Below are 26,411 nucleotides of genomic sequence, written 5' to 3'. Positions count from 1 at the left end.
CAGACATTTTGGAATTCACATCTTGGACTTCTCTCTAATGCACATAGGTCCACTTCATTCATTTTGCACACTGGATTCCACCTTAGAATGCACTCAAATGTTGTGATTAGTTTCACTATGGGTGAAGATTTCAACTGTTTATCATTTTCTTCAGCTACAAACAATGCCATAATCAACAGGGATTTTTGTGGATGAAAGAAACAAGAACATTTGCTCTGCCATTTACTAAAACATATAATAAAGCTAGAACAGTCAGGGCAGTGGGGTCCATGGAGAAGACCATGTAATAAAAAGGGAAGTCTAGAAACTGACCAAGTGTATACACAGATTTTCTATATCAGATACATGGATGAAGAATGGGTGATTCCACCAAGGATTCCAGAACATATGGGCTACTTGTCTAAGCTGGCTCTCCATCTTAAATGCATACATTCCAAACGAATTCCATGCATACAATTTTCAAACACAAAAAGAACCAGAAAAAATATGACTTTGGACAAATGCAGCTTTCAATGGGGAAGGCCTTTGCCAAATCTGACACCAAAAGGGAAGCCATGAAGGAGTTCACCCATAGATTCATTCGACCACCCAGACGAGCCTGCATTGAATACACTCAAAAGCGTGATGAACAGAATTAAAAGGCAAACCACAAACTGGAAAAATAAATTTGCACCATCTGTGAAAGGCCAGCCAGAGCTAAATACTTCGTAAAGTTTACTTAGAAAAAAGTGGACATCTGACACAATGAGATCTTAATGAGTTTAGCTCGGGGCGGGGGGAAATTACAAATGTCCAAGAAATAGGAAAATATGTGCAAACATGACAGTTTCGAAATAATGCAAATTGAAACAATTTAATGCTATCTTTTGCATATTAGAAAGGCAAAGATTTAAAAGAACCATGATCCTCAATGTAGGCCAATCACAGACCAAAAGCCTCTCGTAGGTGGCTGGTGGGGTGGGAGTGGTAAGATCTTTCTGGAGGGAGGGCAGCAGGGAGGTCTGGGCTATAAGCTCAAGTGTCCATGCCCTTGGGTCGTTTTCCTTTTTCCCTTGTTGAGCAATTCTTTCTGAATTTTCTACCCGGTTTTTGAACTCTGCTCCCCTCTCAAACTTTCCCCGGCCCCACTAGCCTAAGTATAGGAAGGAGATCACTTCAGCCAGCAACCTGCACTGCCCACTGCTCAGATGCAGGGACTAGGGGGTCCCCCGAAGCTCCCCAGTCACCTCGAAGAGACTAGCAGTGTTTCCCATGAGTTCAGGACAGTGCCTCCCATGCCAAGTCCACGGGAAGTGACAATTCTTGGAGTGACAGTTGAGGCTGGTGCTTTGCTACCACCCCTGGGGTGACAGATGCTTGCTGTGTCCAGGGCTGCTCTTCCAAGTCTGAAACCCCCAAGCCTCCACACTGCCTCCAGCCTCCTGCCTCCAGGCTGGAATCTTGTGCACATTCATGCCTGCCAGGGACAGACAGAAATCCTCCACGAAACCAGACGTGTCAACATCAGAAAAGGCTCTGATGGAGACAGGATGAACTTCAGAATGGGCTTAGCCCAGACCTCAAACTAATTCTAGTGATAAATCAGTGGAAAGAGGAAGAAGACAATAGCAAAAGCAGGGAAACTTAGTAAAAAGGAAAAGGAGACATATGAAATGAGTGTGTGTATATATGCTGCTGCTGCTGCTGCTAAGTTGCTTCAGTCGTGTCTGATTCTGTGCGACCCCACAGACGGCAGCCCACCAGGCTCTTCCGTCCCTGGGATTCTCCAGGCAAGAATACTGGAGTGGGTTGCCATTCCCTTCTCCAATGCATGCGGGCACGCTAAGTCGCTTCAGTCGTGTCCGACTCTGTATGACCCTATGGACAGCAGTCCACCAGGCTCCTCTGTCCACAGGATTCTCTAGGCAAGAGTACTGGAGTGGGTTGCCATTTCCCTCTCTGGTGTGTATATATATAAAGTTCCAATAATTCAGAACTTAAAATAAATTAATTTCAAAGAACTGTGTGTGTGTGTGTGTGTGTGTGTGTGTGTGTGTGTGGCAGAGAGGAAGGGAGGGAGAGAAGCTTGACCTTCCTGAAGGTCAAGGAGGGAGGTAGATGGTTAACTTATTTTTCTGGTCTGCATCTATTACAACATGGAAGCTTCTCCATGGCTTTGCAGAAAGGACCAGGGAAGGGAGCAGGGGTGGCAGGAGCGCCAGGCAGGGCAGGAGGAAAGGCAGGCCCTTTCCTCTGTTCCCCTCCCTCCAGGTCTACAGAGACTCAGCACACCTGCCCAGGCCTGCTGATGTCCCAAGGGGGCAGTGACAAGTAGTCCTGCTGTTTCAGGGCTTTGAAGAGCTGAATGGCTGGCACCTGGGGAAAGGCCTGAGCTGGAGGCTTCTTAGCCTGGACCACCTGGTTGAGGTCCCTGATCTCAGGACACGGTCCTGGGGAAGTGGGCTTACTCTGGGGGGAGAGAGGGCCAGGAAGGAAGCAGTAGTCACCCACCTGCTGCAGGACAAGGAGACCCTCAGGGGTAGGGGAGGTGGGGGGCACATCTGCCCGGTGCAGGCCTGGGTTCAGGACAGGGCTGCTGACTCTAGGAGGGGCAGGGCTGGCTAGAGGGGACTGGGGAAACTGGCCTGTGGCTGGAGGGAGCTCCACATAGCCCTCGAACTCTGGTTTCCGGGGGGCTGAGGCTACAGGGGGCCCATTAGCCAGTCCAGGGTGGAAAGTGGGGTTCTGGTCTGAGGGGAGGTTCGGAGGGGCAGCCTGGGAGGGAGATGGGGCCCCAGTGGGTGGGGTGAATATCAGATCTGGAGTGGGGACATAACCAGAGGCTATGGTGCCATCCTCAGGCCAGCCAGTGGGCAGAACTGTGGGGGCCCTATCCTTCTGGTCTTGACCATCCTCCATCAGCCCAGGCTCTGGAGGGGCAAGGCCCACCCCTGACTCCAGGGAATGGCTCCTCTGGGCCCCTGGGCTGGACTTTGTATCCCCATCCCCAGCCTTGCCCTGCCCCTTCACCTGGGCCAGCGGGACCAGCTGCACCTGCCCCCCTGCGGGCAGACACAGGTACTCCAGGGACCCCGAGGACTGTGGATTCCTGCTCATGCCTGTCTGTGGGGGCACCTTCTGGCCCATGAGGTCAGACAGGGAGCGGCTGTGGGGCGGCCCCAGATAGGGACCGTTGAAGTCAAAGCCAGAAGCCTGGCTCTCAGGCCTGCTTGAGGGGGCAGCCAGCTCTGTCGAGGGGCTGGGGGGCTGCTCCGTGGGAAGGTCCGAGGCGGTCAGAGTCATGTCAGGCTCTGATGATGAGTCACAGGCATCTTTAGGGTCCTCTGTGGTGAGAGGTGACACCTCGCTGTGCCTGCAGTCTACAGGGAACACCCTGTGGGAAGAACAGGGGTGAGATGCTGGGACCTCCTTGGACAGACGTCTCAGCTCATGGCAGAGGGGGTAGTGGGACGAGAGGCCTGGCCACACCCACAGAAAACTCAGAGCAGGGCAGTGTTGGGGAGCAGGCCCAGAGCAGGAAATCAGATGCTCCTCAGCCTCCCCATGGGTCTGGCCCTCCAGCTTCCGTGCTCTCATTCAAGGTTAAGGACCCCTCCCACCCTCCGCTCCTTGCTATCACCCAGCTTCAGGCCCCAGGTCAGAGTCCAGCCTGGGTTCAGTCATCTCTCACGTGAGGGTTAGTGGCAAGCTGGTGGCTCTGATGCTGAGGCCATGAAGGTTCACAGACCCTCTGCCACCCAGTGGAGCCAAGGCAGTGTGGTCTCCCTGGGCAGCAGGGTGAAGGGGGGTCATCTGCTCTAGTCTCCTGCCTCCAGTCAAGTCTGAGGTCTGACCCTCGCTAACCTGGGATGCCTCCTGCTTTAGCGCCACCAGCCTCCATGGATGTCTTCAAACTGAGGCCCAGACCCAGGCCACCTCCTCCAAACCTCTGGTGTGCAAGAGGGGGCCACCCTCCCACCACCCAGGGATCCCCTGCCCGACACTCACCCCTCCAGGAGCTGAGGGCAGCTGCTGCCCCACGGCCCCTTCTGTGGGCAGCTTCCACCACCCAGGGTGGCCACGCTGTCTGGCAGCCGGAGTCCAGCACTCCCGTTCTGGGAAGAGAAAGGGCATTTGTATCTTTGGGAGTCAAGGTGCTCCAGAAGGTGCAGATGGAAGGAAGGCCTTGAGGATGGTAGAGATTCAGGAGCCCCCAGAAGAGGCAGATTCTCAGTACCAGCAGGACGGCCTCCTGACACTAGGGAGACGAGGCCAGAGAGGGGCTGGGACCTCGCCGGGGTCCTGGGTCTTCTGAGGACACTATCTGGACTGTCCCTGCTCCGTGCTCACCCCAGCCCCCTCTGCACTGCCGTGAGACCCTCCCAAGGCAGCTCTGGCCCCGTGTACTTGACCAAAGGGTTCCTGTTCCCCAGGGTCCTCTCAGCCTCCTGCGATGTGCCCCAGACTCACCGCCCTCCTCATTCAATTCCCTTCTCAAAGGAGCCTCATCTCCACTCACCACATGCCTTCTGCCTGCCGTGGCCTCTCCCACCTGCCACCACCCTGCACCCCTTAGCGCTCAGCTCTGCCGTTCTGTCCTCGGAAAACCACTCTGCCTCCCACCATCCACCTGCCCTCGATGTGACTACGCCTCTCCTGGAGCCTCCCAGGGACCAGCCCCCCATGCCAACCCTCCCTCCTATCCTGGGTGAGTCCCCACCGGCAGGGCACCCTGAGCGTCAGGGGAGACCAGGGGGTCTCAGCGCTGGGCTTGCGGGCTGGCCTGGCTCTTAGAGCTTCCCAGCCCCTTCTCTAGCCACCTGCACCCCCAGCCCCACTCAAAGCCCACAGGAAGGAGAGCAGGACGCAGGCATGGGGACATGGGCACAGGAGCACGTGAGCCCCACACCTCCGCTGCCCTCACGGCCAGCTCCTACCTGGAACAGGTGGCTCTTGCTGGGGTTGGGGATTTTCTCCTCCCATTTCCGGTTCAGCCTGGAAAGACAGCAAAGAGGTGACTGCTGCCCAAGACCTCAGGGCAGCTGCCTGTGCTCACATACGGAGGTGGAATTGAAGCCCAGGGAGAGCTCAGATTTGTCCAAGACCCCATTGGGAGCGGGTGACAAAGCAGTGACAGAGAGTGACCCTGGCATCCTCTGGGGCCCTGGATAACACTCTCCCTCCTCTTGGAGTACCCTTACCTGTACCCGTAGACGCCACAGAAGTGCAGAACTGGAAGCAGGATTAAGGTGCTGATGATAAGGATGAGGGCTAGGACCCACATGGGCAGCACTTCAGGAAGCCAGGAAGGAAAAAGGATCATTAGCATCCAGGGAGGGAAAGGGCTGGAGACTCAGAAGACGGGGTGTAGCTGCTTCCTTGGGGTGGAGAGAAGAGGAGGCCAGAAACTGACTAAGAAGAAGGGGGCCTTTGTCTGAGCCACCCACAATGTTGGCTTGGTGGGAGGACACAGAGGGTTAGATCCTGGCCAGTAGCAGGAGTTGCTATGGGAGGGCAGCAACTGTAGCCAAAGGCAATCACAAGGGACTTCCCGAAGGAGGTGGCATATGAGGTGGTCGTCAAGAACACGGACAACAGGAGGCAGAGATGGAGCAAGGGGTAATGGTGGAGGAACCAGAAGATGCAAAGGCCCATCAAAGACTCTCTCAGCTGTCCACTTGGGCTTAAGCCCCTTACTGGCTGGGCCCCTCCAGAACTCCGCTGATCTCTTTCCCTTAGGTCCTGTGGCCCAGTTCTCCTTTCTCCTTGGTTGAGGTCCTGTCTCTGGGGCTCTTTCCCTGACAGTTGGCTGGGACTGGGGACCTTGTTGCAAACACTTTGTCCTCTTTCTGCAGCCACCTCCTGGACCCTGTCCTATACTTGTCTCCTGGTGGCCACCATGGTGATAGATGAATGAAATTAACAAAAGTAGGAGATTGAGAAATCAGACCAAAGCTTTCCAATCTCAGGCCCCAGTCTGTAGTTCCTCAGGCTGGAGTGGTCCCTGGGTAGTAGCTTCCACAAAGGCTAATGAAAGCATGCCTCTGTGTGTGTGTGTGTGTGTGTGTGTGTGTGTGTGTGTGTGTGTGTGCTCTCAGTCATGTCTGACTCTGTGTGAACCCATTGACTATAGCCTGTCAGGCTCCTCTGTCCATGGAATTTCCTAGGCAAGAATACTGGAGCAAATTGTTATTTCCTATTCCAAGAGATCTTCCTGACCTAGGGATCAAACCCGTATCTCTTGTGCCTCCTGCATTGGCAGCAGAGGTGAATTCTTTACCCTTGCTCCACCTGGGAAGCCAGTAGAAGCCTGGGCCATATTAACAGAAGGCTAAGGTTCAGTCTCAGGGAGACCTGTTGGTGAAACATGCTCTCTCCTCTGTCCTCTGGAGACCTTGCCTGCAGTCTGCATTGCACACCAGGAGGTGTAATTTTCTAATCCCTAATGATGCCTGGGAGGGAAGGATGCTATTCTGGGGTGGGGTTACGTCTCTGTGTTCATATCCTCCCTGTCCTCTGCCCAGCGGGGCTGTGCCAGGAGGGGTGAGGCGGGGCGTGGCAGACCTACCCCAGTCGGTGTCCCAGGACCTTGCCTCACTCCACTCGCTCCAGATCCCATCGTAGTTCCCTGGGTCGGGTTTTACTCTCACTCTGGCCTGGTACCGGCTGGCGGGCTCCAGAGGTGGCAGCGACATGGTGTGGGCATTCTGGAAGTCCTCTGTCTTGGTGTCCTGCAGGGGCAGGTGTGTGAGCAGGAGTCTTGAGGTCTGGGGTGCGTGGGCACAGCTACGAAACCCTCCCGCCTCAGCACCCCAGCCTTCCTGCTACCCATCAGTTCCCAGCTTGCAGTCACATCCGCAGATCTGAGCAGCATCACTCTCACCACGGAGGACTGCACTCCAGAGGGACAGGACCAGGGAGCACCTCTTGTACTGAACTCCTGGCACACATGACAACATCGGGGTGCAGAAACCCTGAGGAGCCATCATGCCCCGCTCACCCTCCCAGCTCACCTTGGGGCAGCCTGGACCCCAGATATGGTCTCCCTTGGAGTGTGGTGCAGGGTGATCGAAACCTGGACCATCAAACAGATGTTCAGGAGCCCAAGGACCACTCCCAGCTCCACCACTAACCCACTTCCTCCTGGCTTCAGTTTCCCCATTTCTAGCCGAAAATTCTGGGGCTGGCTCTGAGGTTTCTGGTCTGCCCTCTGTGGTGTCCCAGGTTCTGTCCACAGGCCCCAGCGGCTGCCTGAGGGCCGGGGCAAGATACTGAGCCCTGGGCTGAGGCCCTGCCGGCCTCCCCAGGAGCTGCTCTGCTCTTAGCAACTGCACATTTGCATTCTGGATGAGATTCTTATGAAGAAGTGTCACCTTATTGTGACTTTTGAAAACCCATCCTCCAGCTGCCTCTCAGCTCTCCCCCTCCTGATGTCTATGCCCCCTTTGCAACTCAGGGTCATGTGTACATTTTGGCCAAGTTCACATCATCTCTGTGAGTCTCAGTTCCTTCACCAAAGGAAGAGACAATGAGACTCTTGGAGTGACCGCCAAGTCCCAGTGGCTCTCTGAGGCTGGTCATGTGCTGGGAGCCAGGTATCCGGCAGGTGACATTTTCCCAAGTGTTGTCTCACTGCCCTTTCCTCCCCTCCAGGCCCCTCCTGGGACACAGGCTCTCACCTCCCATGAGGCTCCTTCTTTCTTGTACTGGACCTGGAAGATGCAAGCTATGTGTGAGTAGCTCATTTTTTCTTCTTTCCAGTGCAGGATGTAGCCATCTCTGCCCTTGGTCACGTTGAGGGTTGGGGGAGCCATCTGGACTGGAGGGAGGAAAACTTTTAAGGCCTATTGTTTCTAATATTCCTCCAGTGGAACATTTCTTGTGTTCCGTGCTCATCACAGGTGCTCTCTCCATTAACCCAGGACCCCAGATCCCGCCCATCTTAGGGTCTTTGCACCCTGGTTTCACCATGTCATCTATTTTGACCTGAAATGCCCTTCTCTTGGGAGATGTTAATATACACTTGTTTTGTGGTGAGGTGACCAAAAGAATGGGTTACCCCTAGTATTTAAATAGAAATAAATGTACTGTTAATTTATTCTAACCTAGAGTATTGACACTGTTCTAAGCATTATTATACATGCTAAATTTATATGAATAATTTCACTCAGTTATAACAACTGGATGTAGTAAGTACTCTGAATCTGTCCACTTTTCAGACAATTGAGCCCCACAATGATTAGGTAACTTTCCAAGGACAGGCAGCTATCAAGTGGTAGAGACAAAGATTGCATGGAAGATCCCAAACAATAAGTAGTGGATTTAAACCCAGGTAACTAAGACAAATCAGCTGCTGTCCCTGACACACACTAGAGATTGGGAAGAAGAACTTGATTATTGAGAAGCAATGCAGGAGTTTCCTCTGCATGAGGTCCTCTCTGTGTAACAGGAACTGGGGAGCTTAGCCTGCAAGGAACCACAGTCCATTTGCATACTCCCTGGTATGGCAGCCCACTCCAGTACTCTTGCCTGGAAAATCCCAGGGACGGAGGAGCCTGGAAGGCTGCAGTCCATGGGGTCGCTGAGGGTTGGACATGACTGAGCGACTTCACTTTCACTTTTCACTTTCATGCATTGGAGAAGGAAATGGCAAGCCATTCCAGTGTTCTTGCCTAGAGAATCCTAGGGACGGGGGAGCCTGGCGGGCTGCCGTCTATGGGGTCGCACAGAGTTGGACATGACTGAAGTGACTTAGCAGCATCAGCACCCAACATAAGAAGTAAATCACAGATGAATTATTATTAACTCTGAAAATATCAATCTGGGGAGGACTTTGGAAACTTAAAAAAGAAAAATCCAATCTGGGAAAGAAAAGGAAAAATCGGTGGGAAGACCAGGAGGTCATGGGCAGAAGTAGGAACTTTTGAGCAACTGAGAAGTTGGAGGGGAAAATAAAGTGAAAGTGTTAGTAGCTCAGTCATGTCTGACTCTTTGTGACCCCATGGACTATAGCCCACCAGGCTTCTCTGTCCATGGAATTCTCCTGGCAAGAACACTGGAGTTAGTAGCCATTCCATTCTCCGGAGGATCTTCCCAACACAGGGACTGAACCGGGGTTTCCTGCTTTGCAGGCAGATTCTTAACCATCTGAGCCACCAGGGCAGATAGAGCTAAAAGACTGAGATCAAAGGTGTTTTAATACTGATATTCTTGAGGAATATCAGTTGCATCTTCCTTCATGTTATTTGTCATTGTTGCATTATTGCTTCTTGAGAACTTCCAGGATAGACTGGAATCATTTTTGTTCCATTTGGCTCCCTGGGGTATTTCATTGAAACTGACAAACACACATGAAGTCCGGACCATGAGGAACGGAACAGTGCTGTTGGGAGATGCTCCACACAGAAGGCTAGGGGCAAACTCACTGTTGTCTGAGCTCTTTATAAGTTTCTCTTCCATCTTTGGTCGAACAGAGACGAGGTACTGGCTGTAGTTCCTGGGGTCAGGCACAGGAATCTGGCATCGGTGCCGGATATAGGGACTGCCAGTCTCCTTCTGCACAGGAGAACATTCTTCCTCCCTGAGGATCACGGCAGAGGTCAGGGCAGGGGGAGGCAGGGCTATGTGAGGGGTGAGACCTCAGGGGGAGCTGTGGCTTCTGCTGGGCTCCAGGGGCAGGAGGAGGCCTGGAGAGGGTGAGGCTTAGAGGCGGGGAGGGGACAGAGGCAGGGAACACTCACCGTGCATCAGGGCCGGTCTTGTAGAAGAGGGTGAAGGAGACAGAGCGGGTTACCTCGGACCTCACTTCCCAGGTGCAAGTAAGCAGGGCGGCCCCGTCAAAGAAGCACTGCAGGTTCTGAGGCTGGGCCTTATCCCCTGGGAGGGAGAACAAACCCTCCTTCAGTCCTCATTCATTCATTCCTAGCCTTCAGTGGGCTTACCATGAGACTCGTCACAGAGAGATTGTGGGGCTAAAAACATCAGGGGTTAAACTCAGCCTGACATGCCAGCCGTGTGACCTCAGGTCAGAGGGTGAATTCTGTGAAACTTCACACCCCTTGTGCAAAATGGGGAGGACCTCTCAGCCTCGGGGTTTGGGGATTTATTAAATAACACCGTTGTGTTGGTGTGTCCACATGTCGTGCAGCCCTCATGAAAACACAGCTGCCCATATGCCATTGTGATTAAATTGTAATTATTCCTCCACAGAACGTGGACAGCAAACTGGGGCCTGGGGGTGAGTCAGATGCAGCCGCTGCCTCTGCAGAGTCACAGTAGGGATGGGGTGGGTCCAAGGAAGCCACGCTGAACACAGAGCACCCAAGGATCCTCTTGTGTGGACAGTGGACGCCTGTCCTGGAGCTGTAATGAGCTCCCCTCTCCACAAGGGAGCATTGTCCCAACTCTGTCACCTGGCTGGGAGTTCCAGGAAACCTCCTGGCTCCACTGGCTGGGTCGTCCTGAGAGCCCCGAGCCTGGGGCCAGCCTGGTGCACACTCGGGCCACGTAGGTGCTGCTGGGCAGGAGGTACTTTAGCTCCAAGATGGCCTGGGGGGACGTGGAGTGGATGGTGTGGGCATCCTGGAGGGGAGAGGGGCTGTTTGAGCAGGGCCGGCTGGGCCGGGTACCTGTGGGTTTGGGGCACAGTTGGTGGGCTCCCTACCTCCCAGGAGTCCTGAAGCCGCTTGTAGGCCACCTCAAACTCCAGGCTGGATAGCCAGTGGCTCTGGAAACCCTCATGGGCTATCCTCCAGGACAGCAGGAGACTCTCCCTGGTAGTCGTGACGCTGAGGTCCTTGGGTGTGGGGGGCTGCACTGGAGGGACAGGAAGGAAAGGGTCCCTAAGGGGCTGGATGACTGTGTGGGAGGTGAAGGTCCTCTGTGGCCCATGTGTGGATAGGCCTGGGTCCCAGGCCAGGCACTGCTCCCACTGGCTGAGTGACCTTGGACAGACCCCTCTTCTCCATGGACCTCAGACTGCCTTCCGCTAAATCGTGGGGATTCAGCGTGAACATGAATGAAGCTGTGCAGATTCCTAGGCCTCAGAACATAGACTCCATAAAAGGTGCTCAAATTAAACTCCAGAGGGAGCTAGCTTCCTTCTGTCCCCACGGTCCACGAGGTGGCCTGTGTGGCCACCAGCAGAGGGCACTGTGACTCCTGTAACTCCCTCTTCAGGCCACACTTAACTAGTTCCTCTGCCCAGGGTCATCCTGCACCTCTCAGTACCCAGCAGATGTGTATCCTTCTCTGGAAACTTCTTGGGTCCTCTCCCCAAGGCAGAATCCCTTGTTCCTTTTCCTGGCCCACCACATCCTTTGTATGGTCCTGACAACCCTGGAGGATTAGATGTTTCCACATCTGCCTCCCCAAGTAGGCCAGGCACTTGTGGGCACTCCAGGGTTCTCTGTCCTCACAGGGGACTACGCTTGGCCAGGGACCCCAGGCCTTACCATGCTGACTCAGATTAACGGTGAGCTCAGTGACCAGAGGCTGGTCCGGTTGGAATGAGAAGTAGTCATAGTCGGCAAGGACAAAGTTTCGGTAAGGAATAACACATTTTCTGGGTACACAGCCAGGACAAGGGCTGTTTAACCAGGGCTTGTCGTCACTAAGATTGCAGGACACTCGCTGTGGATGGTCCCTGCCAGGAGAGGATAAGGTTAGCCGAGAGAGAAGAATCACTCGCTCACAAATATTAACGGGTGGTTCCTACGTGTAAGGCTTTGTTTAGTACCAGGGAGCCTGGCAGGAAACAAAACACATGCAAATCCCTGTCTACAGTGCAGACATCCTAATAGAGGCAGACATACACAAAGCAATGAAGGAATGATGTCACATGTCAAATGGAGAGAAGCGTACATAGACAAGTCAGGAAGGAAAGAGGTGTGAGCAGGCCAGAAGGGCTGGCCTGGGGATACAATTTGAAGTAAAAGAGGTAGGGAAGACCTCTTGGAGAAGGTGACATCTGAGCAGAAACTTGAAGATCAGGGAGGGAACCATGCCAAATCTGGGGAAAGAGGATTTCAAGGAAAAGGAACAGCAAGTGCAAAGGTCCTGGGGTAGGCATAGGTTTGGGATGTTGTGTGACTAGGCAATTAACAGTGCATGCAGAGTAGAGATGTGAGGGTGGGAGGTCCAGGAGCCTAGCAGAGTGAGGTTACAGAAGGTCAGTGCTTAAAAGGAATGTAAGGAATTTTGAATTCACTGGAAGTGAGGAAAATTGAGAGTTATGAGCAAAGGAGTGCTGTTTTGACACACATTTTGAAAGGATTCCTGTGGCTGCTGAGCTGTGGATAGATTGACTTGGGTTGCAGGGGGTGGGGGGCGGCAATACTGGAAGCAGAGGGACAAGTTAGGAGGCTTCTGGACTATCTCAGTGATAAGAAGTGGTCTGAATCAGGTGTTAGCCAGATTCACTTTCTATTTGAAGATGAAGTAGATCACATTTGCTGATGGATTGAACGCTGCGGTGAAGAAGGAAAGGAGGGAAAGGAGACTGGAATGCAAAAAATAAAAGACTGCCCCCATTTGTCTGGCTTGAGCCCCTGGAAGCTCCACTTTGGTGAGCTGAGATGGGAATCTAGCAAAGGGGCTGTCTTTGGGAGGCAGAGCAGGAACTTGTTTAGGACACTTGAAGTTAAAGACTATAAGGGACAATGAGGACAGGCAAGTGCACCTGTGGTTCTGGAACTTCGGGAAAGGTCCAGGCTGGAGAGAGCATGTCTGGGTCAGAACCATAGTCTGGGGCTGGATCTCTGCCGCTGGATCCAGATGCAAGAAAATGGAGGTCCAAGAGCCCTGGGACCTCATCCCCTTCAGAGTAGGGAACAGACTAGGAGACAGAAAAGGGCAGGCCAGGGGGATGTGGGGAAGGGCCCGGGTGCTGGCCAGGGTCAGGGAGGGAGGTGCCATGGTGCCTCGTGCTTGGGCCCAGCCGGTCCTTGTCAGGTGCTGCCTGCGGGTGTGTGGGGAAAAGGCCAGGACTAACCACTGATTTTCACCAAGTGGGCATCATGACTCCAGCAGGAGCAGTTTAAATGGCCTGCTGGGGGCAGCAGAGTCCTGGGAGAGTGGGCTCTGGAGGAAGCACCTGAGAGGCACTGGAAACAGGGCTCCAGACCACTCTTTACAGGAGGTTCCCTCAGAGGGAAGCAGAGAGTGGACAGCCGGGCTAGGAGACTGGGCTCGCGAGGCCCTGAGCTGCAGTCTGGTTGGCATCTGTAAGTGGATCCGGGACAGTGTCCCTCCACAGCATGGGGACAGTGGAGACTGGGATGGCAGTGATGTCCTTGAGCAGCAAGACCAAGTGGGACCCCGGCTCTGGCCTCAGACAGGCCTGGGACAGGCCATCACTGCAGGGAATATCCAGGGAGGTGGAAGGCCATGGTGGGGGGAGGTGCTGGGAAGCTTCTCTTCTGGTGTCCCAGTGCAGGAGGAGGCAGGCCACAGCTGAGGATGGGGATGGGGGCAGTGGACAAGGAGGATGGAGGCTCTGGGGAGAGCAGGGAGAGAGTGTAGGGGCAATGATGCTGTGGAGCGAAAGCGCTTCTTCCAAGGGGAGGTCGTCAGGGGTCTCCCGAGACCCTGTGATGCCTGCTGTTTAATTACTTCCATTATGGTGAGTTAGACTATCACTGGATCCCAGAATGGTGGGAGTACCTTCCCAAATGGGCTATGCCCTGGAGACTAGGTGAGGCGAGAGAAGCCCCCACTCCAGAGGCAGCAGGGCCTGGGGGAGACATGGTGCTTAGCCTTGCAGGCTGGACACAGGACACTGGTCCTGCTAAGGCCTTGAACCCACTGTGTGGCCAGGGGGAGAGACCTCACCTCTGCAGCCTCAGTTTCTCCATCTGTGAATTGGGCATCATGTCCCTGTCCTGCCAACCTCATAAGGAGGACGAACCAAAATTGACTTCTGCCGATTGATTTTGTTCAATTGTGACAAAATAAGAGATTATCACCGTCATCAACAATATTAACATCGGAGGTTCTTCCCCCAAACTGGACATCAGACACAAGCCCCTGGGCCCAGCAGGCTGCCTGATGGGTTGGGAGCTCCTGGGCAGGAGTTTCCCATCCCTACCTTCTGTCCAGCCCCAAACCTCTGGCACTGCCCACACAGCAGCACCCCTCACTGCCCTCCAACCCTGGGCCCTGCCTCACTCACTCCTTGGGCCTGCGGTAGAGGGTCACGTTGACCAGTTGCTGGGCATCCTGGGTGTCTGCCCACCTGCAGATGATGCGGCTGGTGTAGTCATTGTGGCAGCGCAGGGTCTCCAGAGGGATAGTCCCTGCCAGGGAGGAAAGCAGAAAGAGGGTCACACCTTCTCCCTTGTCACCACCTCCTGGGTGCACAGCACTGCAGAAAAATCTCCCAGAATCCTGTAGAGGCTCCTAGAGCCCAGGCAAAGGTCCCCAGGGACCGTGGCAGGGGCAGAGGCAGCTGTCTCTGCAAGTGTGCAGATGTAAGGGAGCCAGCTGTGGACCCTCCTGTCGGGAAAAACACAATATTCTAGTTGATTCAGAGCATGTGTCCTGAGCCCCTGCCTTGCCCTGCTCCTGGAGGAACAGAGTCCCTCCCACTATAGGTGGGCACATGCATCAGACATAGGCCTTGCCCCTGGGGCCCCCGGGTGGGCGCAGCCTGGGAGCAGAGGCACAAACCCACCCCTAAGGGCCCTACTCTGGGACCTCCCCACCCTGCTCTTGGATCAGGCCCCACTAGGCCTGATGCTTGGAAAGTGGAGTGTGGTTCCCAGGGTTATCAGGGGAGCTGAGTTCTCTGGGAGCCCTTGGAGAGGGTGGTCAGTGGCTTGAGGAGCCCGGGGTGAGGGGGGCATCTCAGCAGGGCCTTGAGGCAAGAGGAGAGACACCCCCCCACACCCTGGCTGAGGGTCCCCAGGAGCAAAGGTACAGAGGTGGGAACTGGTCAAGACCTCCAGGTGCTGAGTGTCTGGGGGGAACGCAAGGTCAGACAAAGGACTGGAATGGCCAGCCAGGAGGTTAGAGGTCTGGAATGCCACACTGGGAAATGTGGACAGAGAAGCCTCACAACCAGAGAGGGTCTTTACAGGAGGCCAGAGAAGAAGGAGCGGGAGTGTAGGGGGAGGGAAGGGAGGCCTGCAGGGAAAATCAGGGGAGAGAAGAGATGGTGGGGAGGACGGAAGGCTGGGGCTCTGGGTTCTGTGGCCCGGCAGTGAGAAGGGGTGGGGGTGATCCGGCTCACCTTCAGCCCCTGTTGTGCTGAGTCCCCAGCAGAGCGCCAGCAGAGTCAGGGAGAGCAGCCCCCGGGTCAGTGTCATCTCGTGATTCAGCTCTGGAGAACAGGTGGCCCGCTCAGGTGGGTCCAGGTCTGGGCAAAGTGTGGGCTCCTCACTGTCCTGGAGTCTTGTGTTCCTCCCCTGCTGGAGGCTGGGCTAGACCCATGTCATCAGCTCTTGGGAATCCTCCTCTCTCCAGGATCCTGCCTCCTCCAGGCCTGCGGAAGGAATCATCAGCCCATGAGACTTGGCACACGTAGTAGGGCGGACCCAGGAGCGGCCTTGCTGCCTGGCTGCAGCCCCACTGCTGCCTCAGCCTGGCCCTTGGGACAGTCCCTGCTCCTCAACTCAGTGCCAGGGATGTGACCGTGAAGGAGATGCACTTAGTGGCCTCTGCAGATGTGGGTTCCCACTGGGCCACACTGCCCTGGTGATGAGAAAATTCAAGAGGGAAGCCTGGTATTTGATTTTTCCCCCCACCAGGTACTGACCTGGGGGAGTCACTGGGTTTTGGGGTGTGATCCTTCTGTGGGAGTGAGCATGGGCACACACCCTCACCACACACGCACACGCTCACGCGTGCATGCACACACACACACACACACACACAAGCCTGGTGCTCTCCCCACCTTGTTCCATTTACCTCATTCCTCCCACACTACCCCCTGAAATGCCGGTTCCCTTTTTTTTCTGCAGAAGGTTGGGGATTTCCTCATTTCATTTCATCCAGCCCCCGGGAAGTACCAGGAAAGTAGAACAGAGAGGACCATGACTCCTTTTCTGTCTGTAAAGTTGTCGAAAACTTCACTCAAGCTGCACAGACACATATACCAGAAGCTCTGCTGCTGGGAAAAGTGCGGCTCTAGGCTCAGCCAAACTGACTTTCAACACAGGCCCTGTCCCTCCTGTGCTGGCGGCCTGGGCTGACTTTTCAGTGCCCTCTGAACCTCGCTCTCTAAACCTGTAAAATGGGCCCAACCTGACGTATCTCACATGAGATCGTGAGAGAGAACCAAACTTGATGATCTTTGTGGGGTGGTTAGTCCAAGAAATGCCTGGGAAGGAAGAGTGGGTTTGTCTGGGGCTGGGGGAGAGTATTTTAGCTCCTGCAGGGGAGCAGCGCCTGGGCAGGCAAAGGAGAGTCTGCCTGAGCTGGTGCAGCTTGCTCTGCATACCTGGAACTCAGCTAAAAACTCAGAGTTTCTCTTTGGGTCTTACCACAAATGCAAATTCTTCACATGTAAAGAGGTTAATTCTTCTGAAAATCAGTTATAAGTTTAACACAGCTCTAATCAAAACTTAACAAGATTTTCTTTCTTTTTGGCAGGAATTCACAAGGGAAAAAATATGTGTGAGGACAGTTAATAAGACTTTAGAAGTCTCATAGAAAAATGGATCTTCCTCAGTGGCTCAGCAGTTAAAGAATCTGTCTGCAGTGCAGGAGACACAGGAGACACCGGTTTGATCCCTGGGTTGGGAAGATCCCCTGGAGGAGGAAACGAAAACCCACTCCAGTATTCTTGCCTGGAAAATTCCATGGACAGAGGCACCTGGCGGGAAGTCCAGAGGATTGCAAAGAGCCAGACATGACTGAGTGAGTAAGCACCAATAGAAAATAAACTTTTGGTTACCAAATGGAAAGCGGGGAGGGGTAAATTGGGAGTAGGGGGTTAATAGATGATCAGTCCCATCACTTCATGGGAAATAGATGGGGAAGCAGTAGAAACAGTGTCAGACTTTATTTTGGGGGGCTCCAAAATCACTGCAGATGGTGACTGCAGCCATGAAATTAAAGGACGTTTGCTCCTTGGAAGAAAAGTTATGACCAACCTAAATAGTATATTCAAAAGCAGAGACATTACTTTGCCGACTAAAGTCTGTCTGGTCAAGGCTATGGTTTTTCCTGTGGTCATGTATGGATGTGAGAGTTGGACTGTGAAGAAGGCTGAGCACCAAAGAATTGATGCTTTTGAACTATGGTGTTGGAGAAGACTCTTGAGGGTCCCTTGGACTGCAGGGAGATCCAACCAGTCCATTCTGAAGGAGATCAACCCTGGGATTTCTTTGGAAGGAATGATGCTAAAGCTGAGGCTCCAGTACTTTGGTCACCTCATGCGAAGAGTTGACTCATTGGAAAAGACTCTGATACTGGGAGGGATTGGGGGCAGGAGGAGAAGGGGACGACAGAGGATGAGATGGCTGGATGGCATCACGGACTCGATGGACGTGAGTCTGAGTGAACTCCAGGAGTTGGTGATGGACAGGGAGGCCTGGCGTGCTGCGATTCATGGGGTTGCAAAGAGTCAGACACAACTGAGTGACTGAACTGAACTGAACTGAACTGAGATGTATGCTACATATAAAATACATAAACACCATAAACTGTACAGTACAGGGAACTATATTCAGTAATAAACTATTATAAATAAATTATGTTTATAATAAACTATAATGGGAAAGAATCAAAAGTAAAACAAATACAGATATATATATGTATAACCAAATCACTTTGATTTACACTTGACACCTATTAAATATTATAAATCAACTATAGTCAATAAAATAATGAGTTTCCACTCAATAGCAAAATTTATTATAAAGATCTGATAAGTAAAGTAATAGATTTTCACACATGCACACACATGCATGTACACACACAACAAATCAGTGGACATACTGATTAGATGAACTGTATTTCACCAGAGAATGTACTATGTGATGAAAAGGAACCACAAATCAGTATTAAGTGATGGAATAATAAAAAGTGTTGAAACAATTGAATAACAACATAAAACATATCAGCCTAAATCCCTACCTTACACCATTTCCCATGTATCAAATCAATGAAAAATTTAAATATAGGCAGTTAAATCCTATGAAACTTGCAAACTGTACAAGTGGATATCGTTGAACTATTTCAGCTTCAAAGCACCAGAAGAAATCAAAGACAAAGGCTGACAAATAAAAGTGCCTAAAAGTGAACACTTCAGTGTTTTATTATTAAAAATAACTGAACCACAAAGCAAAGGACAAAGTGAAAAATAAATGTTTGTGCCAAAATATGGAGAACAAGTGACTACCTTTATGCTATAAATAGTTCAAAAAAATTGATGGCGTCCAAGGACACAAGCATAAAAGACCTACATGCAGAGAATTCGTATTAGTGGCTAACAATTACAAAACACTTACCATCATCTGGCCACTGTTCAAAAGGCTGTACAGATATTAACACATCAATGTGTAGGTTAAAATCTCTACTTTGTAGATGAGGGAACTGGTATAGGTCCATGGTGATACAGCAGAAAGGAAAAGGCTGAGACTGTAGCACAGGAGACTGGCTTTAGAATTTGTGTTCTTAACCAGTTGTAATAGTGAGTAGCATAGTGTTGTATTTCCCAATTATTGGAGTCCTACATCTCTATCCTGACATATACTGACCCAACAGACACTTCTGTAGATATGCACAGATGTCTGTGCAAAAACAAAACAGAACATTAAAACATCTTAAGTAGCATGCTCAGAGAGATTTGAGAAATCATGGCCACTTAAGAACAGATTGCTATGCAAAGGACAAATAAACAGAGTTCTTAGCATTTGAAGGTAATTGAAATTTTATTGAAGTTTTGTTGAAGAAATCCATAAAACAAAGAAACAAACACACACCGTAATTCAATAATGGGCCAAATCAGAATTAACACTATGAACTGTCATGTTACAAATGTAGATATTGAAGACAGCAAATAGGCTAGGAAAAGAAAAGTCTTAGAGAAAAATTGAAGCCTTGGAAAGAAATTCAAGAGTTCCAACATCTAGAAGCAGAAGACAGAGAACGGAGGGCAGGTACGGCAGACGGTGTCGGTTACCTAGCTGTCCCCTTTCCCCTTGGTAACAAAAGGTTAGGTTTTACGTAGGTTTCTTGCTGCCAGAATAAAAGATTTTATTTCTTACACTCTCCTATTGCTAGGTGTGGTCATGTGACTAAATGTTGTCCAAGAAGAGTCATTGGGTGTGTCTTTCAAAAAAAGTTGCTTAAAGGAAGTGGCTCAGGTAGGAGGAATCTATTTTCGCCCTTCTGCTTTTTTTCCTTTCTCCAGTTTGCAGCGCTGGCTGGATTTCCAGCAGTCATTTTGAATTAGAAGGTTCTTTTGAGTGTAGAAATCATACATCACAGAAAAAGAGGAACCTCGATACCTCTTCTCACAGTGGACCAACCATATAGTCTGAGTCTGCCTACCTCTGGACATCTTTCATGTGAGGGGAAAAATAAACTTATATAGTATTATGCTACTGTTATTTGGGGGTTTTCCATGTGCAACCAAAGAGATACAATTGCAAATAGAAGAAAAATTCACAGGGCTTTAAATCAGGCAATAATCTACTAAGTTAAAAGCAAAACTCATTTTTAATAGCACCATACTCAGTCACATACTAATAAACTTTTGGTCATCAAAGAGTAAAAGGTAATTCTAGAAGCTTCCAGAAGTAAACAAATAAGTTATTTTCAGTGAAAAAAGATTGGGTTTGCAAAGTCCTCTAACAAGTAACACAGGACGCTAAATAGATAGTAATGTCTTGAAAATACTGAGAACAAAATATGTTTGAACCTAGAAATATAAAAAGTCTAGCTTACTTTGAAGTTCAACGGGGAAAAAATCATAATATTTTGGAAATGTAAGGACAAAAAGGGCTTCCCTGGTGGCTCAGATGGTAAAGCGTCTGCTTGCAATGCAAGAGACCTGGGTTCAATTCCTGGGTTGGGAAGATCCCCTGGAGAAGGAAATGGCAATCCACTCCAGCACTCTTGCCTGGAAAATCCCATGGATGGAGGAGCCTGATAGGCTACAGTCCAAAAGCTTTCCAGATCTTTTTAAAGAGAGTTACTCAAGCATATATTTCACACACAAAATAAAAGTTCCAAAAAAGAGAGATAGCACCTGATACTAGAATCAATTTTGAAAAAAGAAACCAATAGGACTTACTGTTACGTAAAGAAATATTGTTACTGACTTCCCTGGTGGCTCAGACAGCAAAGCGGCTGTCTACAATGAGGGAGACCTGGGTTCAATCCCTGGGTCAGGAAGATCCTCTGGAGAGGAAATGGCAACCCACGCCAGTACTCTTGCCTGGAAAATCACATGGGTGGAGGACTGCGGTAGGCTACAGTCCATGGAGTAGCAAAGAGTCCCGCACGATGGAGCAACTCCACTTTTCAAAGTAAAAACAAATAAATACACAGTAACAACATTGAAGTACAACTGAGATCATTTTAACACAAGTGTTGGCTATGAGGTTAGAGGTAAAAAGCAGAGATGAACCCAAAGCTTGCTGAGGATCTTACCTTGTTTTGGAGGAGTATATGTATTCTGAGTAAGCACAAATGCTGATGGAAAATATAAGTTAAATATAAATATATGTGTTTAAAATGTAAGGGTTAAAGACCACTATGAGTGAGGATTAAGCATGGAAACCAGAAGATTATAGGAAGGAGGAAAGGAGAACGAGGAGAGGGAGGAAGAGGAGAGAAAAGCCAAATGCCTTCTCGCTCAAAATAAAATAAACATGCTCACCAAAATTCTCAAACTCATGCAGAAATTTAATGATAAAAATACAATTGGAAAAGGTAAAAAAGGCACAAATTCACTCCAGACAAAAACAATTTCATAAGACAACCTGATGAAGACTTTAGAAAGAAGAATGCATCAACTCTATTTGTGATTAATAGAAATAGATCAACAGACAGATTAAAAGGAGAAAAAGATAAGCTTATCTCGACAGATGCCCTTAAATATTTGATAATACAAAAGCCATTCGTGATCAGACAAAGAAATAAACCTTGGTAAATGAGGAATTGAAAAGAACGTTGGCATTTCTGGGTATGTACTAGAAAACTTCAGTAACATTAAAGTCAACAGAAATGTCAGTACCTTCTGCTTTAAAGGAGAAGGCTGCCTGCTGTTGTTATGACATGACCCCTATTTGGGGATCAGCCTTCCCCCAAGTAATCTGTAAATTCAAGACAATCCAAAGTAAGACTTCAGAAAGATTTTCAACTGGCTTAACAAATTGATTCTAGATTTTAACAAATCCAACATGAGGGACTTGCTCTATTGGTTAGAAAAACGATGAGTATAATAGTAGACAGATGGAACAGAAAATGTTAAGGAAAAGAATTACTTAGGAATTGGAAGTAATAATAGAATTTCAAATCACAGAGAACACATGGTTTGCACACTCAAAATTAATGATATTGAGACAACCAGCTAATCATTTTTTTAAAAAGTTAGATGATTACTTATTACCCACACCTCCAAATTCTAAATGGATTAAAGATTTAAATGTCAAAGCTAAAAATGATAAAAGCTCTAAAATATTTCTTTAATCTCAGGGATTGAATAAGACACCAAATCCAGAAAGCCCGAAATACGAAATAATGACAGATTTGACTTAAAAGCAATGAATACATTTTTATACAATGCAAGGTATCTTTAAACACACCAAAGAGAAAATAGACTAGTAATCCGAAAGACATATTTTCAACATATGTCAATAAATGGTTCATACACGTAATAAATGGAACGCTCCTAAAATGCTCCAAATGTATTAATACTCAATACATAAAAGACAACCAACCAATTGAGAAATGTAAAGGACATTTCCATGCACATTACAAACTGAATCCCAATGGCCTTTCAACATGCGGAAGATGCACAACTTGACCTATCACCAGGGAAAGGAAAAATCCAAGTGAGAACCAGATAATTTTCATCCATTACACTGGACACAATTAAAAGATGGACTGTTTTCTTAAGGAGAAACCAGACTTTTTATGCACTGCCATGGGATGTGTGTTAGTTCAGCTACTTTGAGGATGGTTTGACAATATCTATTATTATTTCAAATGTGCAGTCTCTTGCCCAGCAATTCTGCTTCTAGGAATCTGGGCTGTAGGAAGACTTTCTCAGGTGTGGAAAACTGGAAGCCACCCAAGTGTCTAGCAAGTGTCTAGGTGCACCACGATCGATTGGGTAAATCGTGGTGCACCTGTGAAATGGAGCAGGACCCCCTGGTCCTTGCCCACCCTCCACCCCACCACGTCCTCTGCCTGCCTTTTTCTGTGGAAAACTTTAGTCAAAGAATAAGTTTAATCAGAAAAGTGAGACATACAGAAGCAAGGGAAAATGGTCGAAAGAGACCAAATAATAATAATGTAATAATAATAATGCAATCATTAAGCAGAGTCAAGGATCTTTAGTGCTTTCTCAAGGGCTATAGATAGTATTCTGAGCCATATCCTGTGAGCTGTCTTGCAGATACTAAAACACCAAGATGGAGAAGTTAACTGCATGACCACCAGACTGTACTCACGACATCAGCTGCCACGATTCCGAGAACTGGCCTCAAAGAAATGGGAACAAATGGGCCCTGAAACTGAAGGTCAACTGTATCTAAAACAATAACGATAACACTGGTCAGATCACCGGTGACCAATTTGAAGATGACTGTCAGAGCTGATTGTGCTGTTTCTCTATGTAGCCCCATCCCCACCTTCTGTTTATAAAAGCTCTTGCCTCACTGGTTGCCAGTGTGGGGAGCTGGCCTTTGGACAGACATCCACAACGCCCTGCCACCACAGTTGCCAGCATCTGAAATAAAGCAAACTTTCCTTTCCACCAACCTGGCCTGCTTATTGGCTTTTGAACGGCAAGCAGCCAGACCCCATCACGCTGTTTCAGTAACACCTAAACTGGTAAATGTCGTGTCTCTCTTAGGGCTAATTAATGAGTCACATCTCTCCACCTTATTACAGAATGTTGTCCAGAATGTAATACTAAGTGGAAAACTGAGCCATAGGGCAACATGTATGCAATAATCACTTTAATGTACTCCCAATTTTAAATTTTTAGCAAAGCATAGATCCATGGATTCACTTGTTTAATATTAAATGCATTCGTTAAAGAACTCAAGAAGTATCCTGTGATGTTAGTGGATATAACACAACATAAATAAAACTAATGAATGAATAAAAGGGTGACCCAAAATTAGCAGGACAGATTTTACTTGTTATTAAACCGTTGGAAAGCAAGGAAGATGATAAGCAGAGAAAATTAGAATCCGTTTATACAAAAATGTAACAGCAAGGTGTCTAAAGGCTAAACGTTGCACATTTGCAACTTGTTGCTGTGGGCTGCCTGGCAAGCCCCCTCAGGCTCTTATCTCAGTGGAGACCCAGAGAAACACCTGCCTTCCCATCCAGAGGGCAAGTGCACACCTGGACGAAAACACCCCCAGATGCCCACCACCTAGCCAACTCACTTCAGTAGCAGGCATCCACAGCTGGGCCCAAACCCAACTAATCAACAGTGGTCAGGGCAGAGTACGACCATAAAGAAAACATTCTTGGAGGGCAGAAGACATGTCTCTAAGTAAGTAAGGAACCTGCTCCCTTCTTATCTTCTGACATGAGCTCCTCACCCCACACCAATCTAGGTCTGAGCACATCAAGGTTCCTGGCTTCATCATCTGCCTGCAGTATCTCTGCATCCCCGTGGACATTCACACATGTGTCTGCACGCACACAAATGTGTGTGCACGTGCGTGCATGCACAGACTTTTTCTAAACCAGGATGTCAGAGACTATCGGCACTCCCCTGTTCCAGACATGAGACAGAAGCCCAGGACAGGATATTATCACTGCCACCAACTTTAGTGACACCTTAGTGACAAAGTGAAGACAACAGTACACAGCTGTGTGACTCCCAGGCCTGAGCTCTCTACAGTCCCAGGCATCTTCCCCGCTGACAGGACAGGCGGATCCACCAGTGAGGACTGGACCCCCAAAGCCCTTCCCCCAACACCTAGGCTGGTTGGTCCCTGCTGTCTGTCTCCTCATCCACTGGCTGCCCAGGAGTCTGGGTTCAGATTTTTCCAAAAGGCCAAGCCCTAACCTCCCAAGTCCCTGGGGCACACTTGCCCACTCAACACCCCCAGGCTCTCACTGTCCTTCCCATCCCAGACAGCCACACGCCCCTGCTCCCGACCCCGCCCTTCAGCCTGCCCTGAAGCCCACACGTACCTCTTTGTGCTGGGACAGACGGCCCTTCTGTGGTGTCTCCCGGAGGCAGTCAGTGAGCCTCTCAGGCTTCCTATTTATGCTGACGTTGTTAGGAAACAGAGAAGCAGAAAGAGGAAGCGGCAGGCCCTGGCCTCTTTCTGTACAAGCGCCTCTTCACAAGATTGCCTGGCTTCCCAGAACTGTGGACACCAAGACGTGAAGCTTTATTCTGAGCCTTTCTGGCTTTGCCAGTGTTGCTCCTTCTTCTAGAAGTACTCCAATCTTTTCTATGCGGTCTCCCTAGAAACTTCCACATGTGCTCTCTCTGCTCAGTGCAAAGTTCCTTCATGCAGCCTTCCCAGACACCCCTTGGGGGATGCGGGGGGAGGGGCTGCAACACCCAAAGCAGGTGAGAACTCAGAGCCACAGGGACCTGGCCTCCCATCGCCACCTGCTCAGGGTGAGATCTTCTGCAGATTACCTGCATGTAACTTCACCAGGGCTCAGGACCCACCTCTTGACTTACAAGCATCTGTAAATATCAAAGGGCCATTGAAATGTCACAGGGCAAGACCTTAGCTCAAAGCCTGGTACAAGAGACCCCCAAGTGTTAGCTGGTACAATTTTGCTCCCCCTGGGGCCGCTTTGCCTTGTACCCCCCCTCCTCCACGGTTCCACAAGTCTTGGGGCTCACAGCTGTCTTTCCCCAGCACTGTCCTGTGAGCTCCTTTTCTCTCCTCAGTACCCAGCATGCCCCCCGGCACAGATGGGGCCCTTAACAGCTGTGTGTGGGACAGAAGAATGAATGAATGAACAAGTGAATGGAGAGCGGCCCCTGAGCACAGCAGGGCCAAGAGGAAGGCATCCTCTTGGGCTCAGAGTTTCAGGTGGCACCCAAATCCTCAGTAATCAATATGATAGTTTTATTTATCTTTAAAAATATATTTATATTATATATATAATTTTTTTAAGCATTTATTTTGTTTTTGGCTGCACTGAGTCTTCACTGCTGTGCAAGGGCTTTCTCTAGTTGGGGCGAGTGGGGCTACTCTTCCTTGCAGTGTGCAGGCTTCTCATCGTGGTGGCTTCTCTTGATGCGGAGCACGGGCTCTGGGGTGCACGGGCTTCAGGAGCTGTGGCGCTCAGGCTTAGTTGCTCTGTGGCACATGGAATCTTCCCCCACCAGGGACTGAACCCATGTCCCCTTCATTGGCAGGTGGATTCTTAACCACTGGACCACCAGGGAAGTCCTCAAGATGATATTTTAATACAATATTATAAAAACGTTTTTAAAATACATGATAAACAAATACAACATTTTAAATAAAGACATGTGCTGATGGTCCACCCTGAGCCATACTGGAGTCCGGCAAGAGACAGTACCTTTTCTCCTGAGCAGAGACAGAGTGACGGGAAAGGGGAGAAATTAGGGGAAATGGTGCAGGGCAGGGGCTGGGGCAGAAGGGCGAGGAAGGCTGGAACCTGTGGCCACTGGATTCCTGGCCTGATGTCTCTTTGCTTCTCTCCTACCAGGAGAGGCCCTGCCCAAATGCCTGGAATGTCCTGTGGGACAGAGAAGGCATGCACTGTGCTCCTCTGCTGTGGTCTAGGGGGTGGGGACCCCACCCCAAAGGGCCCACCCCAGGCCTGATCACTAGGCGGAGGAAACAGGCCCTTCCAGAAAGTCAAGGTGTGGTAGTCTCACTGGACTGAGCTCTGCGGACTGAGAGCAACAGGCGCTGAGCTCTCCAGCTCTCCAGGGAGCCTGAGTAACTCCATCTTGTCTCCTCGGGGAAGGTCTGACCCTCTATCCCCTCGTTTCCCACCTAGAGAGGGCAAGAGACACACTGCTGAGGAGTCCGGCTCCTGGTTAAAAATCCGTGTGTGCTTCTCAGCCTTGACCCCAGATTAGCTGTCCTTGTCTGCCCCCCACCCCTACTCCAGATTGTGCACGCACGGTGCAGGGCCAGCTCCGGCAGAGTAGAGGTCAAGGACTCAGGCTCTCCCCGGTTGGTCATGCTCTTTCGCATCCTTGCATTCCTAGGCCTCTTAGCTGAGGCCTTGGGTGGAGGTCTCCTTATGGGAGGAAGGGAGCCACCTGGAGGACACTTCCCTAC

At 50.2% G+C, this 26,411-nt stretch overlaps 1 protein-coding gene across 3 annotated transcripts; it reads right to left on the bottom strand.

Annotated features, from left to right (window-relative positions):
- CSF2RB (colony stimulating factor 2 receptor beta common subunit) lies at nt 1,979-24,416 on the bottom strand. 3 transcript variants are annotated; one of them, XM_005680669.3, is made up of 14 exons: nt 24,316-24,416; nt 15,209-15,460; nt 14,150-14,273; nt 11,433-11,623; nt 10,643-10,794; nt 10,392-10,560; nt 9,720-9,855; nt 9,405-9,559; nt 7,659-7,798; nt 6,548-6,710; nt 5,181-5,271; nt 4,917-4,974; nt 3,988-4,094; nt 1,979-3,373 (listed from the first exon to the last, which is right to left on the bottom strand). In XM_005680669.3, the coding sequence occupies exons 2-14, from the start codon at nt 15,282-15,284 to the stop codon at nt 2,263-2,265; spliced, it is 2,673 nt and encodes an 890-aa protein (XP_005680726.2). In that variant the 5' UTR covers nt 15,285-15,460; nt 24,316-24,416; the 3' UTR covers nt 1,979-2,262. The 3 variants fall into 3 exon arrangements, with proteins under 3 accessions (XP_005680726.2, XP_005680727.2, XP_005680728.2); XM_005680670.3 differs by lacking the exon at nt 24,316-24,416 and adding an exon at nt 22,608-22,739; XM_005680671.3 differs by lacking the exons at nt 11,433-11,623; nt 15,209-15,460; nt 24,316-24,416 and having other exon boundaries at nt 14,150-14,263.

The sequence above is a fragment of the Capra hircus genome, chromosome 5 (genome assembly GCF_001704415.2).
Source record: "Capra hircus breed San Clemente chromosome 5, ASM170441v1, whole genome shotgun sequence".
In the NCBI taxonomy this organism is placed as follows: Eukaryota; Metazoa; Chordata; class Mammalia; order Artiodactyla; family Bovidae; genus Capra; species Capra hircus.
This window is presented reverse-complemented; position numbering and strand designations above follow the sequence as displayed.

What these genes read in the sequence shown, in the direction of transcription:
- CSF2RB (XM_005680669.3), bottom strand. Translation starts at nt 15,284, where the DNA reads ATGACACTGACCCGGGGGCTGCTCTCCCTGACTCTGCTGGCGCTCTGC. An exon ending in AAGAAGGAGCCTCATGGGAG is followed by an intron (nt 6,711 to 7,658) that starts GTGAGAGCCTGT and finishes CTGCCCCTGCAG; the next exon opens with GACACCAAGACAGAGGACTT. An exon ending in TGTGGCGTCTACGGGTACAG is followed by an intron (nt 4,975 to 5,180) that starts GTAAGGGTACTC and finishes CTGTCTTTCCAG; the next exon opens with GCTGAACCGGAAATGGGAGG.